Genomic DNA, 22,876 nt, shown 5'->3' on the forward strand with positions numbered 1-22,876 from the left:
AGGGAGAATTTATGAAAAATTAAAACCATCATCAAACTTGATATTTTGTGCAAGTAAACAATGAAAAGTTATTGTTATCTTAAATGCGTTTATTTGTAATTAATTATATTTTTAAAAATTTTATTCCTATAAAATTTTATACTATTGGTATAACACAATTTCCAACATAAAAAAATTGAAGTTATGCTGCGATAATATTCAGTATAAGTAACTTAAGCAATTATAAGTAATTAAGTATAAGTAATTTGTGTAAGTGTATGTACAAAAGCTAGCATTTTTTTTAATTAATAAAAATTTTAATAACAAAAAGAATTGTGCAAATATGAAGAACTTTTCAATTTGACACAAACAATATTTATTCTACAGATGTAAAAAAATACATAAAATAAAAATTTCTAAAAATTTTTTTGACGAAACGAACGAGTGATTCAACTTGCAGAATTTATACAGTCATACAAAAATCAATCACTGACCTCAAACTAGATTAATAAAAGGAGACAATTAAAAATGGTAAAAGAATATCTTTCTAAAATAATAATTTTTGTTACGCAACACTTTTTAAAATTTTAATTCAAAATTCCCATTAATTTGGTTCAACAAGGAAATTTATTAAAATAGATATGTATGTTCAATAAATTTTTTTTTAATATTTTTAATTGAATTTTAGTAAGTAAGTTTGAAAAAAAGTAATCGTTGCAATTACAATTTGATGAAATTTCAAGACACTTCTTATTATAAAGTTTTGAAATTCAAATTACGTCATTTGCAACACTAAAAGCTACCTATTGCTATTGAGTTTTGGATTTCAAAAAAAAAACCTTTAGGCATAATGATATAGTATAAAACTCTTTAAACCTTATGCATGATTCAAAATTCTTTGATTAATATTAAAATACGTTTAGCAAAAACAAAAACTTTGTTGGTGACATTGGTTTCGTATTTGCTGGCAACGAGTTTTAACTTGCATTATTAGTTCCGAAGATGTGACTAAAAATTCATAACATATAAACTACGTTATGCGAATCAATCTTGCGGAAATATTTTTGTTAAGCCATTAATTTCATAGCTAGAAAATGTTGGTATATCTTGCTGATTTGAATCAATTGTGTCAATTGCGCTGGGGAAAAAATGTTTGCTTACACAGTAAGAAATATGTTTTTGTGCCTGCTTCAATTGAAAAAAATTATGCCTAATTAAGTTTGTAAGTGAAAACGATTATATTAAAAATTTCCCTGAGTAACGTCGTCAGATCTGGGAAGTGAAATGAACTAATTTGAAATATCATTGGTTAAGAGATGAGATATGAAAAGGCATTGTTAGCTGCTAAGCAACATATAATGTAACATCTGTTTGATTCTTTTGAAAAACATAAGTTTTAATTTGATGATTAAAAATCTGGCTGGCAATGGGATACCTGCAAGTGAATGTAGTGTGGGTATATCGATCCTGATTGGTTGTTGAAACGTGGCATTTGCTTATCTTTGCAACTGTTCTTTACATTCTATTTCGAATGAGCCAAGCCCATCAAATATCAATTGTCTTAAGTGACACATTCTATATTCTTACACAAAGATTCCTCCTTAAAGATTTCAGTTCTTTCACATTATATTTCTTACTTAACATAAAGACAGGCATGAAGTCGAGTAAAAAATAAACAAACTAAATAAGCAATGAAGTTGTCAGGTACACAAAATAAAAATATATCACTGTTACAATAAAATACATAAACAAATAATAAATCTAAGTTAAGTAAAAGACGTAGACGAGAAAGAATTAAATTTCAACAAATTCGATGAGCGATACGAATAATAAATCTATTTATTATTTGGTTATGTATAAAATACATAAACAAATAATAAATCTAAGTTAAGTAAAAGACGTAGACGAGAAAGAATTAAATTTCAACAAATTCGATGAGCGATACGGCACTGCATTTAATCAACTTCTTGTTTATTAACATTCTGGCTAATGTAGAGAAACTTAGCTCAATTCAACACGCCAGTTGGCTTATAAGTGATCAGCTGGAGCTGCCGTCATAGGTCACATGTGTGGGTATTGTGATCTTCTTCTTCTTGAAGTGTAAGCACCCAATTTTAAAGATTTGGAATTAAAATTAAATAAAATTTTCTTCTTCTTTCAAATCCCCATTTCTAGCCTAGCTAGACAAGGTCCATGAGATTGTTCACCTTCAAAAAGTCTAAAACGAGTAAGAGTCTTTCAATTAGGTCTTGTTTTAAAAGACCGAGACAGTCCAGTAGATGTTCAGGGGATGCCTGGGCCGAAGAGCACTTGGTACAGAGGGCAAAGCACTTTTCTCCTCCAGAGTATCTCAGTGATTTCAGGTGTCCACAGCGGAGACGTGTGATGGCGGTTTGAGACTGACGGTCTTTGTCAGCTGTCAAACAGCTACCCGGTCTGGTACCCTGGTACCAATTGTGTCTGGATGGATTGAGCCATGCTGATTGATTTTTGACTTTAGCAATGGAGAAGAGCTCTGAGGATGTAAGAGACGCTGGAGGCGCAGTGGCCTCAGCTGCACCTGCCTTGACAAGACTATCTGCCATTTCATTGCCTGATATATCTACGTGTGAGGGTATCCAATGCACATGAATTCGACAATATTTGGAGAGGTGTAAAAGTTTACAAAGGATGTTCGTGCTAGTATTGTCCCTCACTCTGTGCCAGCTTGCCAAGTGCTGAACCGCGCTTCTACTGTCGGTAAGGATCCAAATCTCTTTCGGGATTGAAAGAGATAGTATTGAGGCAAGTCCATCATCGATGGCGATAAGCTCGCTCCTAAAAACGGAACAGTGGTCGGGATTCCTTTTCTGGATCTTGATTTCGCTCATCTGAGTTTTGATGAAGATCCCACTCCCGGTGTGATTGTCTTCGTCCTTACTTCCATCCGTATATATTTGAACAGCCTCCGTTAGGATAGTGTAGATTCTCTCAAGTGCTACTTGTCTAAGAACTTCAGAGTGATCATTTTGGTTGTTGACAGCCACCGGGAGATCGGTGTGGAAAGACACCTCCGAAAGACCTTCCGCAGGGTCTGTGCTCTGCTTGAGGAAGTGCTGTTCCACGTTTCCAAAAGTTATGTTGGACGAAAATACTTGGCTGAAAGGGCTGTTTCGCTTGAGCCTTTGGCTATGTTGCCACTTCGTTAGTAAATCCGAAGTCCTGTTTTGTGATCCAAAACTATAGAGTTTGCTGTAATATTCTACCATGCATGCCCTTCTTCGGAAGCTCAAAGGTTGCAAGTCAGATAAATAGGTCAAATAAAATTTTGATTTTATTCAGTGCTCTCTCGCATTGTTTAATTCTTTATATAAAAGTCGTTACACCAGCATTACTATTAGACGTTATTAGTGCTACCTTACCAATCATATTTTTGATCTAAGTGTGTTAAAATGAACTGCAATTAACCTCGAAATAAAATGCTATTCGTTTGCGAAAGCAAAATTTTCCATTACAGTACGTTCCTACTAAAGGAAATGATATTACACTGTAATGTACACTATCTGAAGTCATAAGGCACGTGTAAACGCGTATGCACATCAAAGTAAACACAAAGCAACTCATCATCTTTTTTCTCATTTCATCCTTATTTTGATCAAATCAAAGTAAACATTGCGTATGCACAAAAGTTCTCGGATAGGAAAATATACGATTAAATAGTGGGCTGCGCCCCCTGCACACTAACGCTCGCCCACCCCCCAAAAATTGCTACGCATTCTTATATGGTTTGCTTAGCAAAAAAATGCTCGCTTCGCTCGCTACTAACTTGGGCACATTGCAAATGCATAAAATTCTAAGAATTCAAAACAGTCATTCAAATCCATATAACAACTTTTTTTAAAAAAAAAATTACATCTTTTTAGTAAATACTAAGTCATTAAAATAAATTTGAATTCAAATAAATGACATGTAATTCGTTAAACCTATTAGAAATGTGCTACAGCATAAAATCTCAAGATAAAATTTCTAAAACTGATATCTCTTTAAAAAGATTAAAATTTTGGCTATAATTAAGTTTATTAAAAATTGAAATATGTGAATTGCAATGGAAAAACCTGCATAAACAAATAAATTCTAGTAAAACAAATAAATTCGTGATATAAATCAAAAATCGTCAAATAAATTCGTGATATATAAATTCGTGAAAAAAAGCGCTTTCGACCAAATACTAAAATAGAGATCTATCGTCAAAGACTACTCACTTCTGCCTAGCTTATGCTCTCTCTGGTTATTTCAGTTTCCATTTTTAAAAGCGCTATATGTTGAGTCATCTCAGCTAGATTTGGCATGTGACATTTTTAGCGCAATCATTGGTCGATTTTCCAGCGTTGCCATTCGGGGAGTTGTAATGAGGCTTTTTTTGTCGCCGTGTAAGAGAAACATATATAAAGAGATATGCGCATTAAATATCAGAACCAACTCAATGTTTCGCACGATCTGCCTTTCCCCAAATGTTTTTCATAGTTTTTGTTATATTGGTATCAGAACAAATAAATGTGTTCTTGAACTCGTAAATTCAGTTTTTTCAGAAATCAGTTATGTTCTGATTCAGTTTTGATTGAAGACTGCTCCCGGCCGCTAAAACTAAATCATATGAATTTTTTTTTTTTTTTGGAATGTGGAGGTATTCGCCAGATATATTGGTCAGCCAAATCTCAAGGCATGAAACCGATAGTTATTATTTGGGATTGACCTGACAGACATGTTTCTGTTTTGAGTCATGGTCGTTACATAAGCTGCGGCCAATGCATTGCTCCCATAAAAATATGATGTACTGTTTTCTCGAATAAGAAACTATGCTGCCAAGTGGGCTATTTATTTATTTATTTGTTATAAGTTATGCTTGTCTTTAAATTTATGCCGCAAGTTTTTATGTTGCATTAATAAAAAAACTATTTAATGTTCATCTCTCCCATATTTCTTACTTCAATGCTCATTCATTTTCAAATCAAACACAGAAAACATGTATTAATTTCAGTAAAAACAAGAAGAAAGAAAAATCAACCCAACTTAGACGTGTTTCAGGCCATTATAAAACATTGTTTTTATTAAAGGTGGATTTATTACCGAAGATATATAGATTTATAACATTCAATTGATTTTTAACATGTTTCTAAGATTAAAAAGAATAATCATATTGAAATTAATTTAATTCTTAATTAAAAAGAAATTATAAATTGTCGACAGTGAAGATGTAAGGTAACTATCAAATAATTATTTGAGCAGATTCATTTATTTATTTGCATATTAAACACTACAATATCGTAATTTTGATCAAAAATGGAATACCAAAATCATATTATTGCACATCACTTCCCTTTACCAAAAAAGTTGCCAAACTTGCCATTATTTAACTTACCTTTTCACCCAAAGCTAAAAAGTTCATATTTTATAGCTCAATATTTTTTTATTGAAACACTCTGTATATTGAATCAGCAAATATAATCATAAATACGAAAAGCAAATAACATTATCATTTTTTTTTAAAAGAAATTTTGGGCAGGAAATTAAGATTCATTACTAAATATCATTTATTGTAGATAGAATCCAATTTATTTGTAACAAACTATATTAACTTACGATTCTCCAGTTTTAAGCATCTCATAAGCTATCTTTTGCTAATTTTGAAAATCATTCGAATTACAAAATCACGTGATTTGTGATGAAACTCTCAAATATATGACCAAAATAACTTTTTATTTTAATTGGGTATAATATGAAAAAAGCACAACTACTTCCACTTACTAGGAATAACATTTACCTTTTAGTTTAATTAATAAACTGAGTTTTAAATATGTTTACTAAATTCATAAACTTCGGTAAAACAACAATATAAATTATTTCCAAAGGAACTAGACTAATACAATTCCAACCTGGCGAGTAGCGACTTATAAACAAGACACTTCGTTTGATGCTTTTACTTGTTGCTAGAAATCAGGTTCGCAGAAAATGCTGTTTACTAGTTAAATTTAGTAGGAATAACACGATCTGTGACGTAGGCTATAGTATACCCAATTACTATTAAAAAATTAATTCAGCATCATTGTTGTCAATAATAGTTTGGCGGTTTTTTATGTTTCCTTTAAATGAAATCGCAAAATTAATTCATTAATTTTGCCTTTCAGTGCATTTCTCATTTTTTTGTTTCATTTAGTACCTATTAAAAAATTAATTCAGCATTAATGGCTTTAATAATGGTTTAATGATTCTTTACGAAGTAGACGAAATTGTAATGGACGAAATAGTAATAGTTCCAAATAAAATAGTAATATTTCTTTATTAATTTTGCTTTTTAGTACAAAACTTATTTTTTATTTTAATTAATACCTATTACTAAATCTAATTAATTATCATCATTGTAAATAATAGTAGAACGATCATTTAAGTCTCCCGTAAACGACTAAGTACTATTATTTCCCTTAGTTTTAATATATTTAATACACGGTCTATTTTTTTTAATTATTACCTGATACCAAAATTAATAAAATATCATAGGCCTCATGAATTGTTTGGCGGTTTTTACGTTTCTCCAAAGGAATTAATACTATTTCGCCGTCTGTTTCGCTCTTTGGTATATTAACTTATTTTTTACCACGTTTATATTAACTTGCCTTCGTGTATGTCTGTCCGGGTGGAATTTTGTGATCAATTTTAAACTAACTTCCCGACTAGCCACAAACTTCAAATTTGGTACATAGTTCAGAATTGGATGACAATGTATGAAAATGAAGAGAAAAAAGACATACAAAGTAAAATAAAATTAAAATTTAAAAAAAAAATTTTTTTGCGATTGTCTTCTGTTGTCGATTCCATTATTTCAAATTAGTATTGCATGTTGGGTGAAGAGATTTTTACTGTCGGAGTATTTTTATTGGCTGAAAAATCACGTGGTAGAATCCAGTTTTTCTTCATTCATTTCCAGATTGTTTTGGTTGTCATCAGCATAAAACTAATGAAAGTCGTAAAGATATTGTTTTTCTATAAAGATTTTTGTATCCTTAATTTAAAATTAAAGTTCTATTATTTTAGTAGTGGTCTTGACAAAGAAATAAATTTTCTTCGATGGTGAAGGAGACAGCTACTCAAACTCAAGAATTTCATGCTCCCCACGTTTTTCGTTTTAAATCTTACAAGCAAGATTTGAAGAGCTTTGCAGCAATGTTAGTTTCTTCGGGACTAATTTGCCGAATTGCTTTGTCTACACCTTTGTTTACATTTGCTGGTCCAGTCTTTGAAGTATACCTTGTGACATAATGTACAATAGCTTCATTTCATTCGCAAAATTATATGTCTATATTGGCATTCCAGAACTCAAGAATTTTCTGATTACAATTATAGACCTATTTTTCAAAGCTATTCAAAGTTCAGATTCGCCAATTTTTAATGACAATCTCTAAGATAGGAATATGTATAAAGTTGAAAAACATTATTTTATATTTTTTAGTCCTTTTTTCAAATTATAATGTTTTTAAATTTTTCATTTAATATTTTAAATTTTTTTAAATTATAATTTTTATATTTTTATTTTTCACTTATTTACAAAAAACGTGGCTTTTAAAAATATATTTTTTTATTTAGATTATTTTAAATTCAATTTCCGTTGATCAGTTACATGGAAATGCGCTATAAGACACCGTAACTACAAACAAAATAAACATGTGGTTTCGGCTAACTTAAATACTTATTATGGTGACGTCGTCGGGCTATGCTACCACGCTCAAATTGATCATAGTCCATCTGACATTACGAAAAAATTATTAAAGAGCATGCAATACTTCTTCCTTTTTTAATCAAATAGTGTATTAAGTTAGCAAACATCTGTGATGTTATGTCAAAAATATGTGAAAAAATTGAATAGTCTATAATTTAATTTAAAACAAGAGCTAACGCTTAACCAATGAGAAAATTCTTTTTTTTTCTAACGGCTCTACCGAACGATCTAGTTTATGATTTCACTTTAATTTGAGGATCGGTGGCTAAAATTTTGCCGATGTCTAAATCATAGTGCAAGCAATTTTGGAGTTATAATAAATAAATACACGCACAGATAAACGTTTTTTAAGAAAAAAATAAAACCTATCAAATATATATTTTTCTTGTGATATTGATTTTTATTACACTACAAAATTGTGAAACAACATCACTGACAACAACAATTTTAAAACAAGTTGTTTATTATGCGTGCTATAATCACATCAAACATGTTTGTATATTATGTTTCAAAAAACAATTGCGCTTGAAAAATATCAATGTATTTTGAAATTAAAATGAATTGTTTTACAAAACATCGAAATAAAAAGGAGTGAGTCAATTTCAAAAATCTCTTCTTGTTGATTCCTCTTCTACGAGTAAGAATTCCTCAACTTGAAACACACTACCTAAGCTTTCAAGTCAAAATCAATAATTGCTCTTAACCTGAAAAATATTTAAAAGTAACAAAATATATGTTTGGATTAAGGAAGATTCTGGAACAAAATGAAATCATAAAACATCGGAATTAACACGGTACTACACATTAAGTCACTCAACATTAGAAAACATTTGCTTTGTAGTCGATAAATGGAAATTTTTTTAGTTTTTTATAAAGATAATATTGATAGAAAATTATTTTCTTAGGCATTTATACTTTGAAAATTATTCCAAATTTTTAAATAACTAGTCAATTAAAAAGTACAATTTAAGAAAAAATTATCTAATCTTTTTTTTTCAATGAGCTGCACAATCGGTCTTGCCGATGAGCAGACTTAGTGCGTTCTCCAGAGGTGGTATCCACTCTTTCAGGACCACCACAATGGGTGAGATACCGTTGGTAATGTTAATTTGGATATCTAGCTTCTGCCACACTAGATGGCAGCACCGAGACTCTTTTTGGATCCTAATTATCTAATCTTTGCATATTTGATAAAAGTTCATCGTGTTGTATCATAGTACTTCCAAACATAATTTAAAATATACCAAAATTATTTTAATCGTTCCCAAACTGACCAATGTTCGCAGTTTTACTTACATGTTAAAACGTAATTATTTATGATGTGATTGTGATAATAATTTCGTTCCCATTTCCTAATGTAGTTATGTTAATGATTTGATTACAAAATGAATAAAACTGATACCAATAATAAAATTGAATAAAAGATAAAATTTATCCATAAAAATTCTCCAATTTCATAAGTTTAATTCTTTTAAAGTGAAACACTTGGGAAAAAAAGCATAAATAGAGAACTGTATCAGCACAGTAAAAAATTCGCCTAAAATTACGGTAAAAAGTCTCGGAACTCAGGGTGAAGGTACCTTTTACTGTAAAATCCGTTTTTACTGAAACATGTTACGGAGCAAAAAAATCTGACATATCGTAATTTTAGCAGCAATAATTACCGTAAAATCACTGAATCACTCTAATTAAATAAATGTTAGTGTAAAAATGAATAAAATGGTAAAAATGGATATTATGGTAAAATGGATTTTACGGATGATGTGCTGGTACTTTATACCGTTATTTGATAAGGAATTTTTCACATTATGTATATTGTTCCAAGAAAATATCGATGGAACGTGAAAGGAATAAAATGAAATTTGTCTCCTTGACAAAAGTTTCTTATGAATTGACAAAAGTTTCTTATGAAGCAATTTTTTTTAAATTTGGGATGTTTAGATTATGTTTCTTCCGCCAACTCTTCCGAAAATGTAAGGTGTTTTTTAGATTTATTTGAAGTTAACTTTTAAAATAAACCTTAGAAAATCAACAATCAACCTCATGAAGTTAGCGTGAATAAAATAACTTCATATCAATCAAGGTGCTTAAAGTTGTTTTATTTACACTTACCATTGAAGGTTGACAGAAATCTAATTTAGAGCAACCAGCTTATAGAGGTTATTTTTGAAAGTACATGCTTAAATTTTGGAAAAACAAATTACATAATAATAAAAGAATACAATTGCATGGTTATAATAATAGGGTCATGAATGTTTCGTGCTTGTGATAAAAATTTAACACTGAATAAACTTCAATGCTATAAAAAGCATTAATTCATGCAGAATAGCTGAAACATATTGTAACTTACGATTCACCAGTCTTCATTAAGTCAAAGCCTTCATTGATTTGGTGGAGAGGCAAACGATGAGAAATCAACTTTTCTAACTGTATTTTTCCGTCTAATACTTTTTCAACGAGGTAAGGGACGTCTCTAACAGCAGTGTAAGCTGAAAATAGACCATTGTTACAGCTTTTGTTGAAAATTATGTATAGTCTGTAGATCACGAGGGAGACCCCGGAAGCGTTTTTCCTACTCGGTGGCTTTTAACGACTCGCTCTTCTGTTTGGCATTTTTTAAGTAAAAAAATTTTGATTCATGACTATTTTTTTAGTTTAGGCAACACATTTTAAAAGAAATGAAAGCTTGCATTTTAATTGGATATACATAGTTAATCTTCAAAGAAGAGAGCAAGTCGTTAAAAGTCTCTGGATAGTAAATTAGTCCCCCGGACATAACTGAAAGCGACCCTAAAGAGTTCATTTTGAGATTTTGAGACATTACACTGTAAAAACTGTGACGTAATATCTCTCCAAATATAATGTTGAACTACCGAAAAAATAGCATGAAGGAATACTTTATTCCAGGTTAACACCAAATCGAAGGTATATATACGATTTAAAGGACGTAATTTTAAACCAAACGTTTAAAATTTAATAGTCTTACACCAAATTCTTAATAAATATACGAGATATATTTTCACTTCCGAAAATACCTTGGTTGGCACTTGGCGAGAAACGCTAAGTAAGACATAAAGCTGATATTCACTGACAGAAGCTAAAATTTGTCGCTTAATATGTATGTTTTTAACTGTGCAATAAGGATAATTATATTTTAAATTTCTGAGAACTGTATTAACTCATTTTATAATGCATACCTTCTATCCGCTTCTATTATGATAAGCCTAGTTCGAATTTGTCTTAAGATTCTCTCTGTACTACGGGGATGTTTGATTAACAAACTATTTTTTTTTACGAATTACTGTATATATGTATTCTAAATTAATAATTCTTACTTTATATGGTATTGCAAAAATAACTTTGCTAAATTTTATATGTATCTTATCTTACTGTTAATTAAAAATTGTTCCAGACTTAGGCTTAAGAGATGAGAACCATTCCTTATACGAACACATATGTGATGTTGTTCCCGAATCGATGATGAACTTGTCACAAATGACATCTCCAATGACAAAAAAAAAAATGCTGCGGATGAGCTGGTTTCATTCTGCTTAAAAATTTGCAGTCTCTCTTCATATGACCTGTTTTGCCACAATTAAAACAGGTAATATTTTTACGACAATATTTGGCTGTGTGTCCTTTACGCTTGCAAAATGGACAAAATAAGTCACCACGTTTATTTGAATTTTCAGATGATTTCAGGGAAAAAGTCACTTTTTCCGAAAGAAACTTTTCCTTTTTACTTTTATTTTCCCCTTTGAAATCAAACAACAAAGCCTCAGCGTCTATCAGTCTTTGAGAGACAAATTCCAAGGAGAGACTTTCATTCGGTTGATTCTATAAAACAACTTTAACATTTTCATACTCTTGTGGCAGGGACATCAAAAGGAAAACAACTGTGTCTAAATTGCTCACCTCAGCACCGGAGATTCGCAGATCATTCACGAGCTTTTTGACATCTTCAATGTGTTGTCTCATAGAAACATCTCGACTCTTCCACATCGTAGTCAGGCGCTTCCGGGTGAGTATTTGAAAGACTGCACCCTTCGCCTCATAAATTGAGTGGAGCTTTTTCCATGCAGCTGCAGCTGACTTCTCACTAGGAAGGGAGGCAAAGACTTGATCATTCAACAAGGAAATCAGCATGTCATATGCTTTCTTTGATTTTACGACCTCAGTCTCTTTGGTTGGTTCGGGTTCTTTTTCTAAAAGTATTTCTAATTCTTTCGCAGAAAATATGGCTTCTACGCGTCTTTGCCACATCGAAAATTAGTACCATCAAAGGGAACAACACCGAACTGCTCTTTGTGCAGTTGGTTTGTCATTGCTCAAATAAACAAAATATAAACCCTCGAGCAATAAAAAGTTCTGATTTGCTTTTATTCAGCTGCCACTTCTTAGAGATAATCTAAACAGTGCTTTGGAACCACGCTCTGCTGTTGATGTAATGAAATTCAGAGATCAGTGGATCGAAACCACGCTCTGCTGTTGATGTAATGAAATTCAGAGATCAGTGGATCGGAGAAAGACATGTTTATTAGAACATTACACAGAGAGTTACACAGTTGAAACGTACACTGGAACAGGAGATATAAAAGAACATCGGATAAACAGAGTTACTAGTATTTATAGCCTTCTTGGGCTCAAAAGCTAACGGCGAATCAGAACAGTCTGATAACATGCGGACGTAGAAAAAAACTACTTCGAACAAGTGCGATTACAGTTTTTCCTCAACAAAAAATATTATTTTTTTGAAATGTACAGATATTTGCTTTTAAGTTTAATGCATAATTGATTAATACATATTGATTACGGCGTTATTTTTTCATCTCGTGCGAAGAATGGGTATTCAGTTAATATTCAATGGGAAACGATAAAACACCATACATTAAAAGAAAACTATGTATTAAGCATGCACTAATAAAAGTTATGGCTTTAAATCACTAAAGTAAATAGATAATACTAACATCCATACATTGTCCCAAGTATTTGTCTGCCATATAACAACTCCCAAACTCCAACTCTTATTTTTGATCCTTTATCATGCAGACCGATAATAACCGTCTTTCCCCAACGAGGATGACTTGAATTAAATGCTTCTTCCTGGAAAACCAACGGTTGAAACATAAGTTATGGATCCAAAATCGGCTGCACACAAGAAAAATTGACATCTTAATATATAAGACTATTAAAAAATATGTAAGTTATGAATGACTAATTAAGTTGGTTTTTTACCACGTTTATATTAACTTGCCTCCATGTATGTCTGTCCGGGTGGAATTTTGTAATCGATTTTAAACTAACTTCCCGACTAGCTACAAACTTTAAACTTGGTACACAGTTCAGAATTGGATGACAATATATGAAAATGAAGCGAAAGAAGACATACAAAGTAAAATAAAATTAAAATTAAAAAAAAATTATTATTTTCGAGATCCTGTTTTGTTGTCGATTTGATTATTTCAAATTAGTGTCACATGTCAGGTGATAAGTTTTTTATTGTTGTCGGGGTATTTTTATTGGCCGAAAAATCACGTGGTGGGATCTAGTTTTTTCTCATTCATTTCCAGATTGTTTTGGTTGTCATCAGCATAAAACAAATAAAAGTCGTAAAGGTATTGTTTTTCTATAAAGATTTTTGTATCCCCAATTTTAAGTTAAAGTTCTATTATTTTAGTAGTGGTCTTGTAGTAGTCTTGACAAAGAAATAAATTTTCCACGATGGCAAAAGAGACAGCCACTCAACGCAAGCGACGACTGGAGAAAATAAAACAAAAGCGGTTAGAGACGCTTCAACAAGAATCAGAAGCAGATACGTTTGCAAGATTAACTAAACGGCGTAAACAAGCGGCAGAGGTTCCGAAAAATCAGCGTGTTGTCGGACGGAATAAAGATAAACAACGAATGGATCAAGTGAGATTAAACGAGAATGCAGATACACGTTCTTCTCGACTTAACAATGACGCACGAAGACATGAAACAAGAGTGTAAAATACTATGTGCTTATGCGCATCGTATTTTTTGTTATATAATTTATTTATCAGTAATAATTTATCAGTTTGTATGGCAACGAGAAGAGTTTTGTGGTTGCTATGGGGATAATTTTAGAATGTAAATAGTTTTCAGAGAGTTTAAGATTTGTCTTTTGAATTTTCGGCGATGCTGTAATTTTGTAAATAAATCTTTTGGGTAGACTATACTTGAGGGTGCCCCCACCAAGCTGTGATCGCGATTGATCGCCAAGCTAGGCGATGTTGAAAAACAATCGTGATTCTGATTGGTTAAGATTTTAATCGTGATTCTGATTAGTTTAGAATTTAGCGTTGTTTTTAAATGAATTTTTAAATGTAATTTCAAAGATCCGTTAGTTCTACTTTGGATACCGGCTGGTAAGGTTATTTTTGCTTCTGGTACTAAAAATGAATACTGTCAATAAGATAAATCCTAAGTTTCTGTACGATTTCAATAACAATGAAAACAAAACAGTGATTGACTGGTGTATGAATGAAGGTTTAATTAGTAATAGATATAAATGTTCTGTTTGTGGGTTACCACGGCGTTACGGGCAAACAAGTATGGTGCCAAACATAAGTCGCCAATTTCGCCAAGGGGCACGCTCAAGTATATTTTTCCCAATCTTTTTTTTATACTAAACGTAGTAGTAGAGGTTTCTTAATTATTTGATTCGAAGTCTTTCTTTGAGGTCATCTTTTTATTTTGTGTATTTTTTGACAAAGAGCAAATGAAACAGATGATCAACATTTCTCTCGATTGAGAAATGTAATCGCTTGAGAAACTCTGACTCAAGAGCTGGAGAGTCAATTCAGGAACATGAAGAAAGACTGAAACATCGACGTGACGCTTATGCTCAACGGGTTACTGATAGGGCAGATTTCTACTCAACAATAGACACTTATTGTGACAAGTGCTGTGATATCTGCCAGAAGAAATGCTACCCTAATCAAATAGCTAAATATCGTTTTTCATCAGAAAACTCATACTTGCCACCGGAACTTGTCGCTAAAAATAATTTGCTTGTATGCTATCGATGCAATACGCACTTAAAAAGCTCAAAAAGTCATGCTCCATCTAGGGCGTATTGGAATAACCTGCTACCAGGTGATATTTCTGGTGAAATTGCTGCACCGGCTGAACCAGAACGACATTTACATCCCACATCATTCTGTACATCAAAGCTATTAAATTTCCAGGCAGATTTGGCCAATACGGTTTTGAAGGACATGCCACATTATTTGCTTTCGATTTCTTTGAAGTTAGTGAAAAACTGCCTGAAATGCTTTCTTGATTGAGCTCAGATATAGGAATTATTGTAGTGACTGAAACTCTGCACTACTTAAATGTAACACATCACCGGATGGAGTCTAAAATGATTATTTGGCTTTTATTTCGACGTGATCAGGTCTACGATACCGATATTCTAGCTATTCGTGTCGACTTTGGCAGAGATGGAATTCATTTAATCAAGCCAAAGCCACACACCAGCCCTCAGAAATTATGGAACAATCGAGCGAACACAACTCCCACTAATACTGTGCTGGGTCTGCAGAGTCTATAAAATGCAAGGGTGTACGGTGGACATTGCTGTCGTATATCTTGAATCTGAACTATTTGCTAAAGGACAGACATATGTCGCGTTAAGCCGTGTTCGATCCTTGAACGGATTAAGAATAGTGGACCTCGATTGCTCAAAACTTACGGGCAAGACACCATGGAATGAAGGAAATGATAAGAATGCGACAACTGAGACCTTCAGAAGCATAAATGATTTATATATTTCATTTCAAATTGATAAAAATATGATCTGAAAAAGATATTTTAAATATAATAAAAATAAATTTAATTTGATATTTATATATATAAATCTTATGAAAATTATTTTGCTTCCTTCGTTATTCAAATTCTCATAATAAATATTTTGATATGATATTATTGTTTTCGTATAAAAACTTTGAATTTCAGATATAAGGTGAAATGAAACTGAAATAAATCTGCAATTATCTTATTATGATATTTAAGACCAATTACATAATTTTAAACGCAAAACAAAAAAGCAGAAAATAAATGATCTAAACAAAAAAAAATATTTTTAAAAACCCCGTTTTTGTAGTGAAGAATAATAATTGAAAAATTTCAAAATTATAGTTTTAAAAAAATAATTTGAAACACAAAACTAGAAAGCAGAAAATAAATAATCAAAATAAAAAATAATATTTTTAAAAACCACGTTTTTGTAGTGAAGAATAATAATTAAAAAATAAAAATTTGAGAAATGAAAAACGTGGGGAGCATGAAATACATAACAGTACATATATACATACCTATACGCATTTTCTTACTCATACACATGCACAGCCACATACACATACACTTATACATCCACATATACATGCATATGCACAAACATGTTTCACATGCACATCCACATTCAGATACAATCAGAATTACAGATATACATACACATATTCTTATGAACACACGAACACACACTAATATAACATTACAGTTATGTATTTCCTGCTCCCCACGTTTTTCGTTTTTCAAATTTTTATTTTTCAATTATTTTTCTCCACTACAAAAACGTGGTTTTTAAAAATATTATTTTTTATTTTGATTATTTATTAGTATTTGATCCCAAAAATGGTAAACACGAAACTTAAAGTCTCACATAAGGCTATGAAATGATTTACTACAACCTCTTCACTACTGAAGTAGAAAGGAGTAGCAAAAAAAAATTTTTTTACAGTTCTGGATTTTGATTTTACTGCAATAAGTCATAATAAGATTTACAAAATCTATAATATATTGTCACGAGGATAGTAATTTTAGGTACACATACGTGGACTTCAGCTCTTAACTAAGTAAAATAATATAAACTAGGAGGCTTCGTCCCCTGCTAGCTGGTGCTCGCCAACCCCCGGAACTGCTTTCGCAGTTCATTTCGGATTGCTTCGCAATCCGATGATCGCTTTACTCGCTCATTGGATACGTTCTTAACGTCTAGCTTTTGTATACTTATTTGAACACTGAAGTTCCGAAAACTTTTCACTGTAGAAAATTCTAAAAATGTGCATTTCAATATTAATTTGAAATTGCCAACAGTTCACATATTTTTCTTAATCACACTATTCTAAATTTCAGTTGTTGAGAAAAGTAACTGTTGTAAGTTTTGTTTTAAAGTCTTTCCCACCAGAGGGCTAAAACCATGTGTTGTAAAACAATATGAAATAGTACTGAACGCCGGATGTAAAGCATCGGCTTCGATGAAGATAATTTTGTGAGAATTTTTTTGATAATTCGGTGAGAATTCACCCGATTAGACATATGATGCTCACTACGTGCTCTTGCGCGCCGAAGCCTATCAATTAAAAATGAAAACTGTTGCCAACGCGAGAAAAGAAATATCATCGGTTTTATTGATACATACGTATTAGCGTTTTATATAATATAGATTAGCCATATGATGCTCACTACGTGCTCTTGCGCGCCGAAGCCTATCAATTAAAACGTATTAGCGTTTTATATAATATAGATTAGCCATATGATGCTCACTACGTGCTCTTGCGCGCCGAAGCCTATCAATTAAAAATGAAAACTGTTGCCAACGCGAGAAAAGAAATATCATCGGTTTTATTGATACATACGTATTAGCGTTTTATATAATATAGATTAGCCATATGATGCTCACTACGTGCTCTTGCGCGCCGAAGCCTATCAATTAAAAATGAAAACTGTTGCCAACGCGAGAAAAGAAATATCATCGGTTTTATTGATACATACGTATTAGCGTTTTATATAATATAGATTAGCCATATGATGCTCACTACGTGCTCTTGCGCGCCGAAGCCTATCAATTAAAAATGAAAACTGTTGCCAACGCGAGAAAAGAAATATCATCGGTTTTATTGATACATACGTATTAGCGTTTTATATAATATAGATTAGCCATATGATGCTCACTACGTGCTCTTGCGCGCCGAAGCCTATCAATTAAAAATGAAAACTGTTGCCAACGCGAGAAAAGAAATATCATCGGTTTTATTGATACATACGTATTAGCGTTTTATATAATATAGATTAGCCATATGATGCTCACTACGTGCTCTTGCGCGCCGAAGCCTATCAATTAAAACGTATTAGCGTTTTATATAACATGGATTAGCCATATGATGCTCACTACGTGCTCTTGCGCGCCGAATCCAATCAATTAAAAATGAAAACTGTCGAGAAAAGAAATATCATCGGTTTTATTGATACATACATACATACGTACGTATTAGAGTTTTATATAATATAGATAGATATTTCGAATGTTAAAATGTACCTAAAGTTGGACAAGCATGCAAACTGTTATATTATGGTCCATTTAAATACAGTGATGAATGGATTTAATAATTATTTAGAAAAATAAATAAATTTTGAAAATAAACTAAAGTTAATTATAAAAAAAATATTTAATACTTGGGGTAAAATTTCAAAAAGTGGAGAAAAAATAAACAGTTAAAGTTATTAAGTGTATGTATGTATCTTAATATAAAACAATTAATTAATTTCATTTTTTATGTAATTAAAATACACATAAAAATATTACAAAATAGATATAAAGTTAAATACTCATAATACTTAGAGATTTCACTTGACTATATGCTGTCATAAATTTTGCTATTCGTACTTAGGTACACATACGGAGACTTGCATGCTTTGTACTGTACTATTTTTAAATATTAAATAAATATAAATTTAAAAGATTTATATAGATCACAGCACTACTAACTCAAAAGAAAAAAATATTTTTAGAATAACTCTTTTTTTACTTCCTATGAGCTGCACAATCAGTCTTCCCGATGAGCAGACCTAGTGCGTTCTCCAGAAGTGGTATCCACTCTTTCAGGACCACCACAATGTGTGAGATACCGTTGACCATGTTAATTTGGACGTCTAGTTACTGCCACACTAGATGGCAGCACCGAGACTCTATTTGAATGCTAAAGTGCACTAGGAATTTAATTTTGCCGGAAATGCCAAGTTTTTAGAATAACTAAATTATACAATATTTAAAATTACTTACGTTTTCGAGCACGTATATTGTTTCGAAAATCACTTCTGTTTAAGTGAAATTTGACCCAAATTAGTTATATGAATCTATTGGAATTCACAGAAAGTTTAAACCCTACGAAAATTTCAGTGAAAGTAAAACTGTAAATTTTCTTATAGCGTGTGTTGAGAAGCTAAGGAGCGAAGGTCCACATACAAGGACCGAGGTAATGAAGAGGTTAATAAAAAATAAGACTGTTTTCAATATAAATTAATTAGCATAATAAGACTGTTTTCAATATAAAATAATTAGCATAGTACGACTGCTTTTATTATAAATTAATAAGCATGTAAGTTTTCATAAGCATTATGACAATACATACATTATGACAGTTGCAGATACATTATGATAATACATACATACAGTATGCGAAGCAAAAAAAGGGAACACTCTAAATCTTTTCATTGAATAAGCGGATTTTTATCGGTTCAAGGGTTCAATGTTAAATTTTCTAACTAATTAATGCAGACAATGCTTTAAGTTACAAAAACAGAGACAAAAACCTACTTTCTTATAATAATTGAACAAACTGGCATTTTTGTTTCGACAAATTCCGATTCCTTGGTGTCTTCGGATATTCATCCACTTTTAGATGCACGTGGATAATTTTTTTCCGCACATGCGCTACATGCGCTGAAGAAGCAACTACTTCAATTACTCTTATCTGGCGCAGTTTTTATCATTATTTTTTTAATTTTAAAGCAATAATTTCGTTATCAGTTTAAAATTGATTCAAACGCTTTGTTTAATTTTTTAAGATTTAAGCTATAGCAAAAATGGCACTAGACCTATATATTTCGTATATATTTCGGACATTTACCAAAGGTCTAGTCATACTAGGTCTGGTTAAGTGCCACTGCTCGGTATACATTTGCCCGGTATACCCTACACTGATGTTTTTTTAAGGTCAAGTGCCGTTGCCCGGTATACATTTGCCCGGTATACCCTACACTGATGTTTTTTAAGGTCAAGTGCCACTGCCCGGTAAACATTTGCCCGGTATACCCTACATTGATGTTTTTTTAAGGTCAAGTGCCACTTCCCGATAAACATTTGCCCAGTATACCCTACACTGATGTTTTTTTAAAGTCAAGTGCCATTTCCCGGTATATATTTACCCGATGCTCCAAACACTGATGTTTGTTCTAATCTATCGTCAGTAAGTATTAAAATATCGAATAAATGTAATTATATCCACGAATAAATTAATATCAAATCAGATGTAATAAATATTTCGGACATTCACCAAAGCGACTAATTTGATTGTCAACATTCACCGGTGAAAGTCAACAACCACCGATTTCGGTCATTCACAGTAACATGCACATCATTTACAGAATAACCTCATCAGGACAATTATTTTATACTTTTCCTAAATAGCATCCTGCATTTCAAAAAATAAAAAAAATTAGTTTTGTTGGCGATGATCTCGTAAGGCGATAAGGAATCATGCATAGTACAGGTAAGGAAGATGTTAACCTCGAAGGAAAAGTGGATGAATAGCACAAGGAACCCGATTCCTTACCCTCAAATTATAGCTGCAAATTTTGAGAATGAAGAGTCCAGAATTCACCGAAAAAAGGCATGTTTGTTCTTATAAAGAACGTGTTTTTAGGTCTTATTTCATAACTTAAAATGTCGCCTAAATTAAACATGTCAACAATTTGAACTACTTTCGAGAAACATAACTTTTAAGTTTCATTTCCTTTTTTTGCTATCAGAAGTCAACAAATTTTAAATAGAATTTTGAACTTGAAATCTTCAATTTTTCTGTATGAAAGTATGAACTTGTTGTGTTTTATCAATTTTTTTCCTGTGATGTAAACTAAACTCTTACCATAGCCGAAAGATTTCCAACGGAGACGAAACAGTAGTCAACTCCATCTTTGCACATTTGAGCTAGAGTTTCAGGTACACTTTTTACTTCTTTAGGGTTCACAAAATCAGATGCACCAAATTGCTTAGCTATAATAACACAACAACAAAATACAATTGAAAGCGAAGTAAAAATCTGAAAAAAATAATTTCGAATATTTCGAATAACAAGTCATATATTGAATAACAAATCATATATTCGAATAACAAATCATATTTCATATCACAGATTCGAATACAGATTCGAAAAACTAATCAAAATTAATTTGTTTTGAGATATAAGGGAGATATTTTTCATATAAATCACAAATAGATCTTAAAGAATTTGTAACACATCTTAAAATCGAAGCAAAATATCTGAAACTAGATGTCTTATTTCGATTTTACGAATGACAGCGACGAAAAACTAGATATTTCTTTAAAATTTTATTTGTGTGTTTGCCTTCACATACTTACCACATAATCACCTTCACATCATCACAATTGTTTTCCATTATCACTTAACACTATGCCGACCGAACCAATATCGCCTAAATGCAAAGATTACCACCGCTACATCTATTACCAAACAAGTATTAAACAATAATTTTCACTTAAGTCAATAAGACCTTTGAAAATATATAAATTTCAAAATGAACAACAAATTGCGCTAGAGTGAGGTGTTTTCTTTCCCTAGAAATTTATTATTATTATTACCCTGCATATTTTGTTCGTCCCACAAAAATTAATTTTGGACCAGTATGGAAACTTAATTAGATTCCAATATGTTAACTAATCAGGTTAAGACGGGAAAATAATACCTAATTCAAATTTTTTAGGATTAGGGTCGACGCCAATAATTTTTGAGGCTCCACTGTCACGGCAACCCATAATTACACACATGCCAACTCCTCCAAGACCCCAAATGGCACATGTCGATCCTGGGGTCACTTTTCCAGCATTCATGACTGCTCCATAGCCAGTTGGAAGGCAGCAGCCTGCTAGACACAGCATATTGGGATCAGCACTAGGATTAACCTGCGAAGAGAAGTTGTTATTTCTTGCTAAGGACCAGCAAAAACTGTTGATAAAAAATTGGAAAGTTTTTTACAGCTACAGAAAAATAAATTATGATGCTGAAACTTTTAATTTATTTATATATTAGTAAAATATTTGTCGTAGAATTTTAATCTTGCAGTTTATAGAAATGACTCAAACTGTAAGTAATACTAAAAACTTATAAAAAATAAAGAACAAAAAAACGTATTACGTAAATTTTTAAATTTAATCGGTATAATAAGATCGGATTTCTCATCTACTATAATGTATATACACGATGGCGACCTTCATATATTATATTGCACGCTAGTGAGTGACGCCGAAGACTATTTCTATAATCACGATGACCAAGATCATTTTGCACTTGATTGATGTGTAACAAAATAAGTAAATAAATATTCAGGAATTTCTTAAATAAATGTTATAAATGCAAATTCTAATAAATTTAAAAAAAAGCTCTTTAACCTCTTGTTTTTATTGATGCTACTGTTTTTATCAGAAAGTTTTCTTTTATGGCTTATTTAAAAATTTTCAAAGAACAAGTTCAAGTACAATTACTTGAATAATTCAAGAGTCATTTATTTTTATTTCCCTAGAAACATTGTTGCTTGAAATTTGCATTATCAAAAATTAAATACTAAATAAATTTTAATTAAAATGAACTCACTTTTGTGACGTTATATTCAGATGTGACGGTATATTCCGAAAATAATCCTAGAGAATTTGCTTGAGTGATCATTTTTCCTTTGGTTGAGATGCGAGACGTCCCATCCATTTGAAAACCAGTTTTCTGCATAGACAAAATTTTAAAGAAGCATCAGAACCTTTGTTTACTGTTTAAGATCAGCAAATAAATAATAATGTGTAAGAAATTTAAGGAATAAAAGTATTTATATAACTAACTAATACTAATTTATTATTAAGGTTTTAGAATATTTTTTAAATTTTGTTGAACAATGCTATAGTAGAAATAATAGTTGGTTTTTGTGAAATACTGACATAATACAATGACAAAAATTATAATAAATGAAATAATAAGAAATAGAGACATTGTGCCTCAAATTCTCTAAACTAAACGTAATATATATATATATATATATATATATATATATATATATAGT

At 31.4% G+C, this 22,876-nt stretch overlaps 1 protein-coding gene across 3 annotated transcripts in view; it reads right to left on the reverse strand.

Moving 5' to 3' along the window:
* Positions 1–8,174: 8,174 nt before the first annotated feature.
* The window catches only part of LOC107446064 (alcohol dehydrogenase class-3 chain L-like), a 37,400-nt gene continuing 22,698 nt past the window's right edge, over positions 8,175–22,876 (reverse strand). For 2 of the 3 annotated variants that reach the window (XM_071182401.1, XM_071182400.1), the window contains exons 5-10: positions 22,423–22,545; positions 21,518–21,734; positions 20,680–20,807; positions 12,697–12,832; positions 10,080–10,218; positions 8,175–8,433 (exon numbers count right to left, since the gene is read on the reverse strand). In XM_071182401.1, the coding sequence (XP_071038502.1) occupies positions 8,397–8,433; positions 10,080–10,218; positions 12,697–12,832; positions 20,680–20,807; positions 21,518–21,734; positions 22,423–22,545 (780 nt within the window). In that variant the 3' untranslated portion in view covers positions 8,175–8,396. The remainder of the gene's footprint in view (positions 8,434–10,079; positions 10,219–12,696; positions 12,833–20,679; positions 20,808–21,517; positions 21,735–22,422; positions 22,546–22,876) is intronic. The other variant, XR_011637030.1, reaches the window with a different exon arrangement.

This window comes from Parasteatoda tepidariorum, chromosome 6 (assembly GCF_043381705.1).
Source record: "Parasteatoda tepidariorum isolate YZ-2023 chromosome 6, CAS_Ptep_4.0, whole genome shotgun sequence".
Lineage (NCBI taxonomy): Eukaryota > Metazoa > Arthropoda > Arachnida > Araneae > Theridiidae > Parasteatoda > Parasteatoda tepidariorum.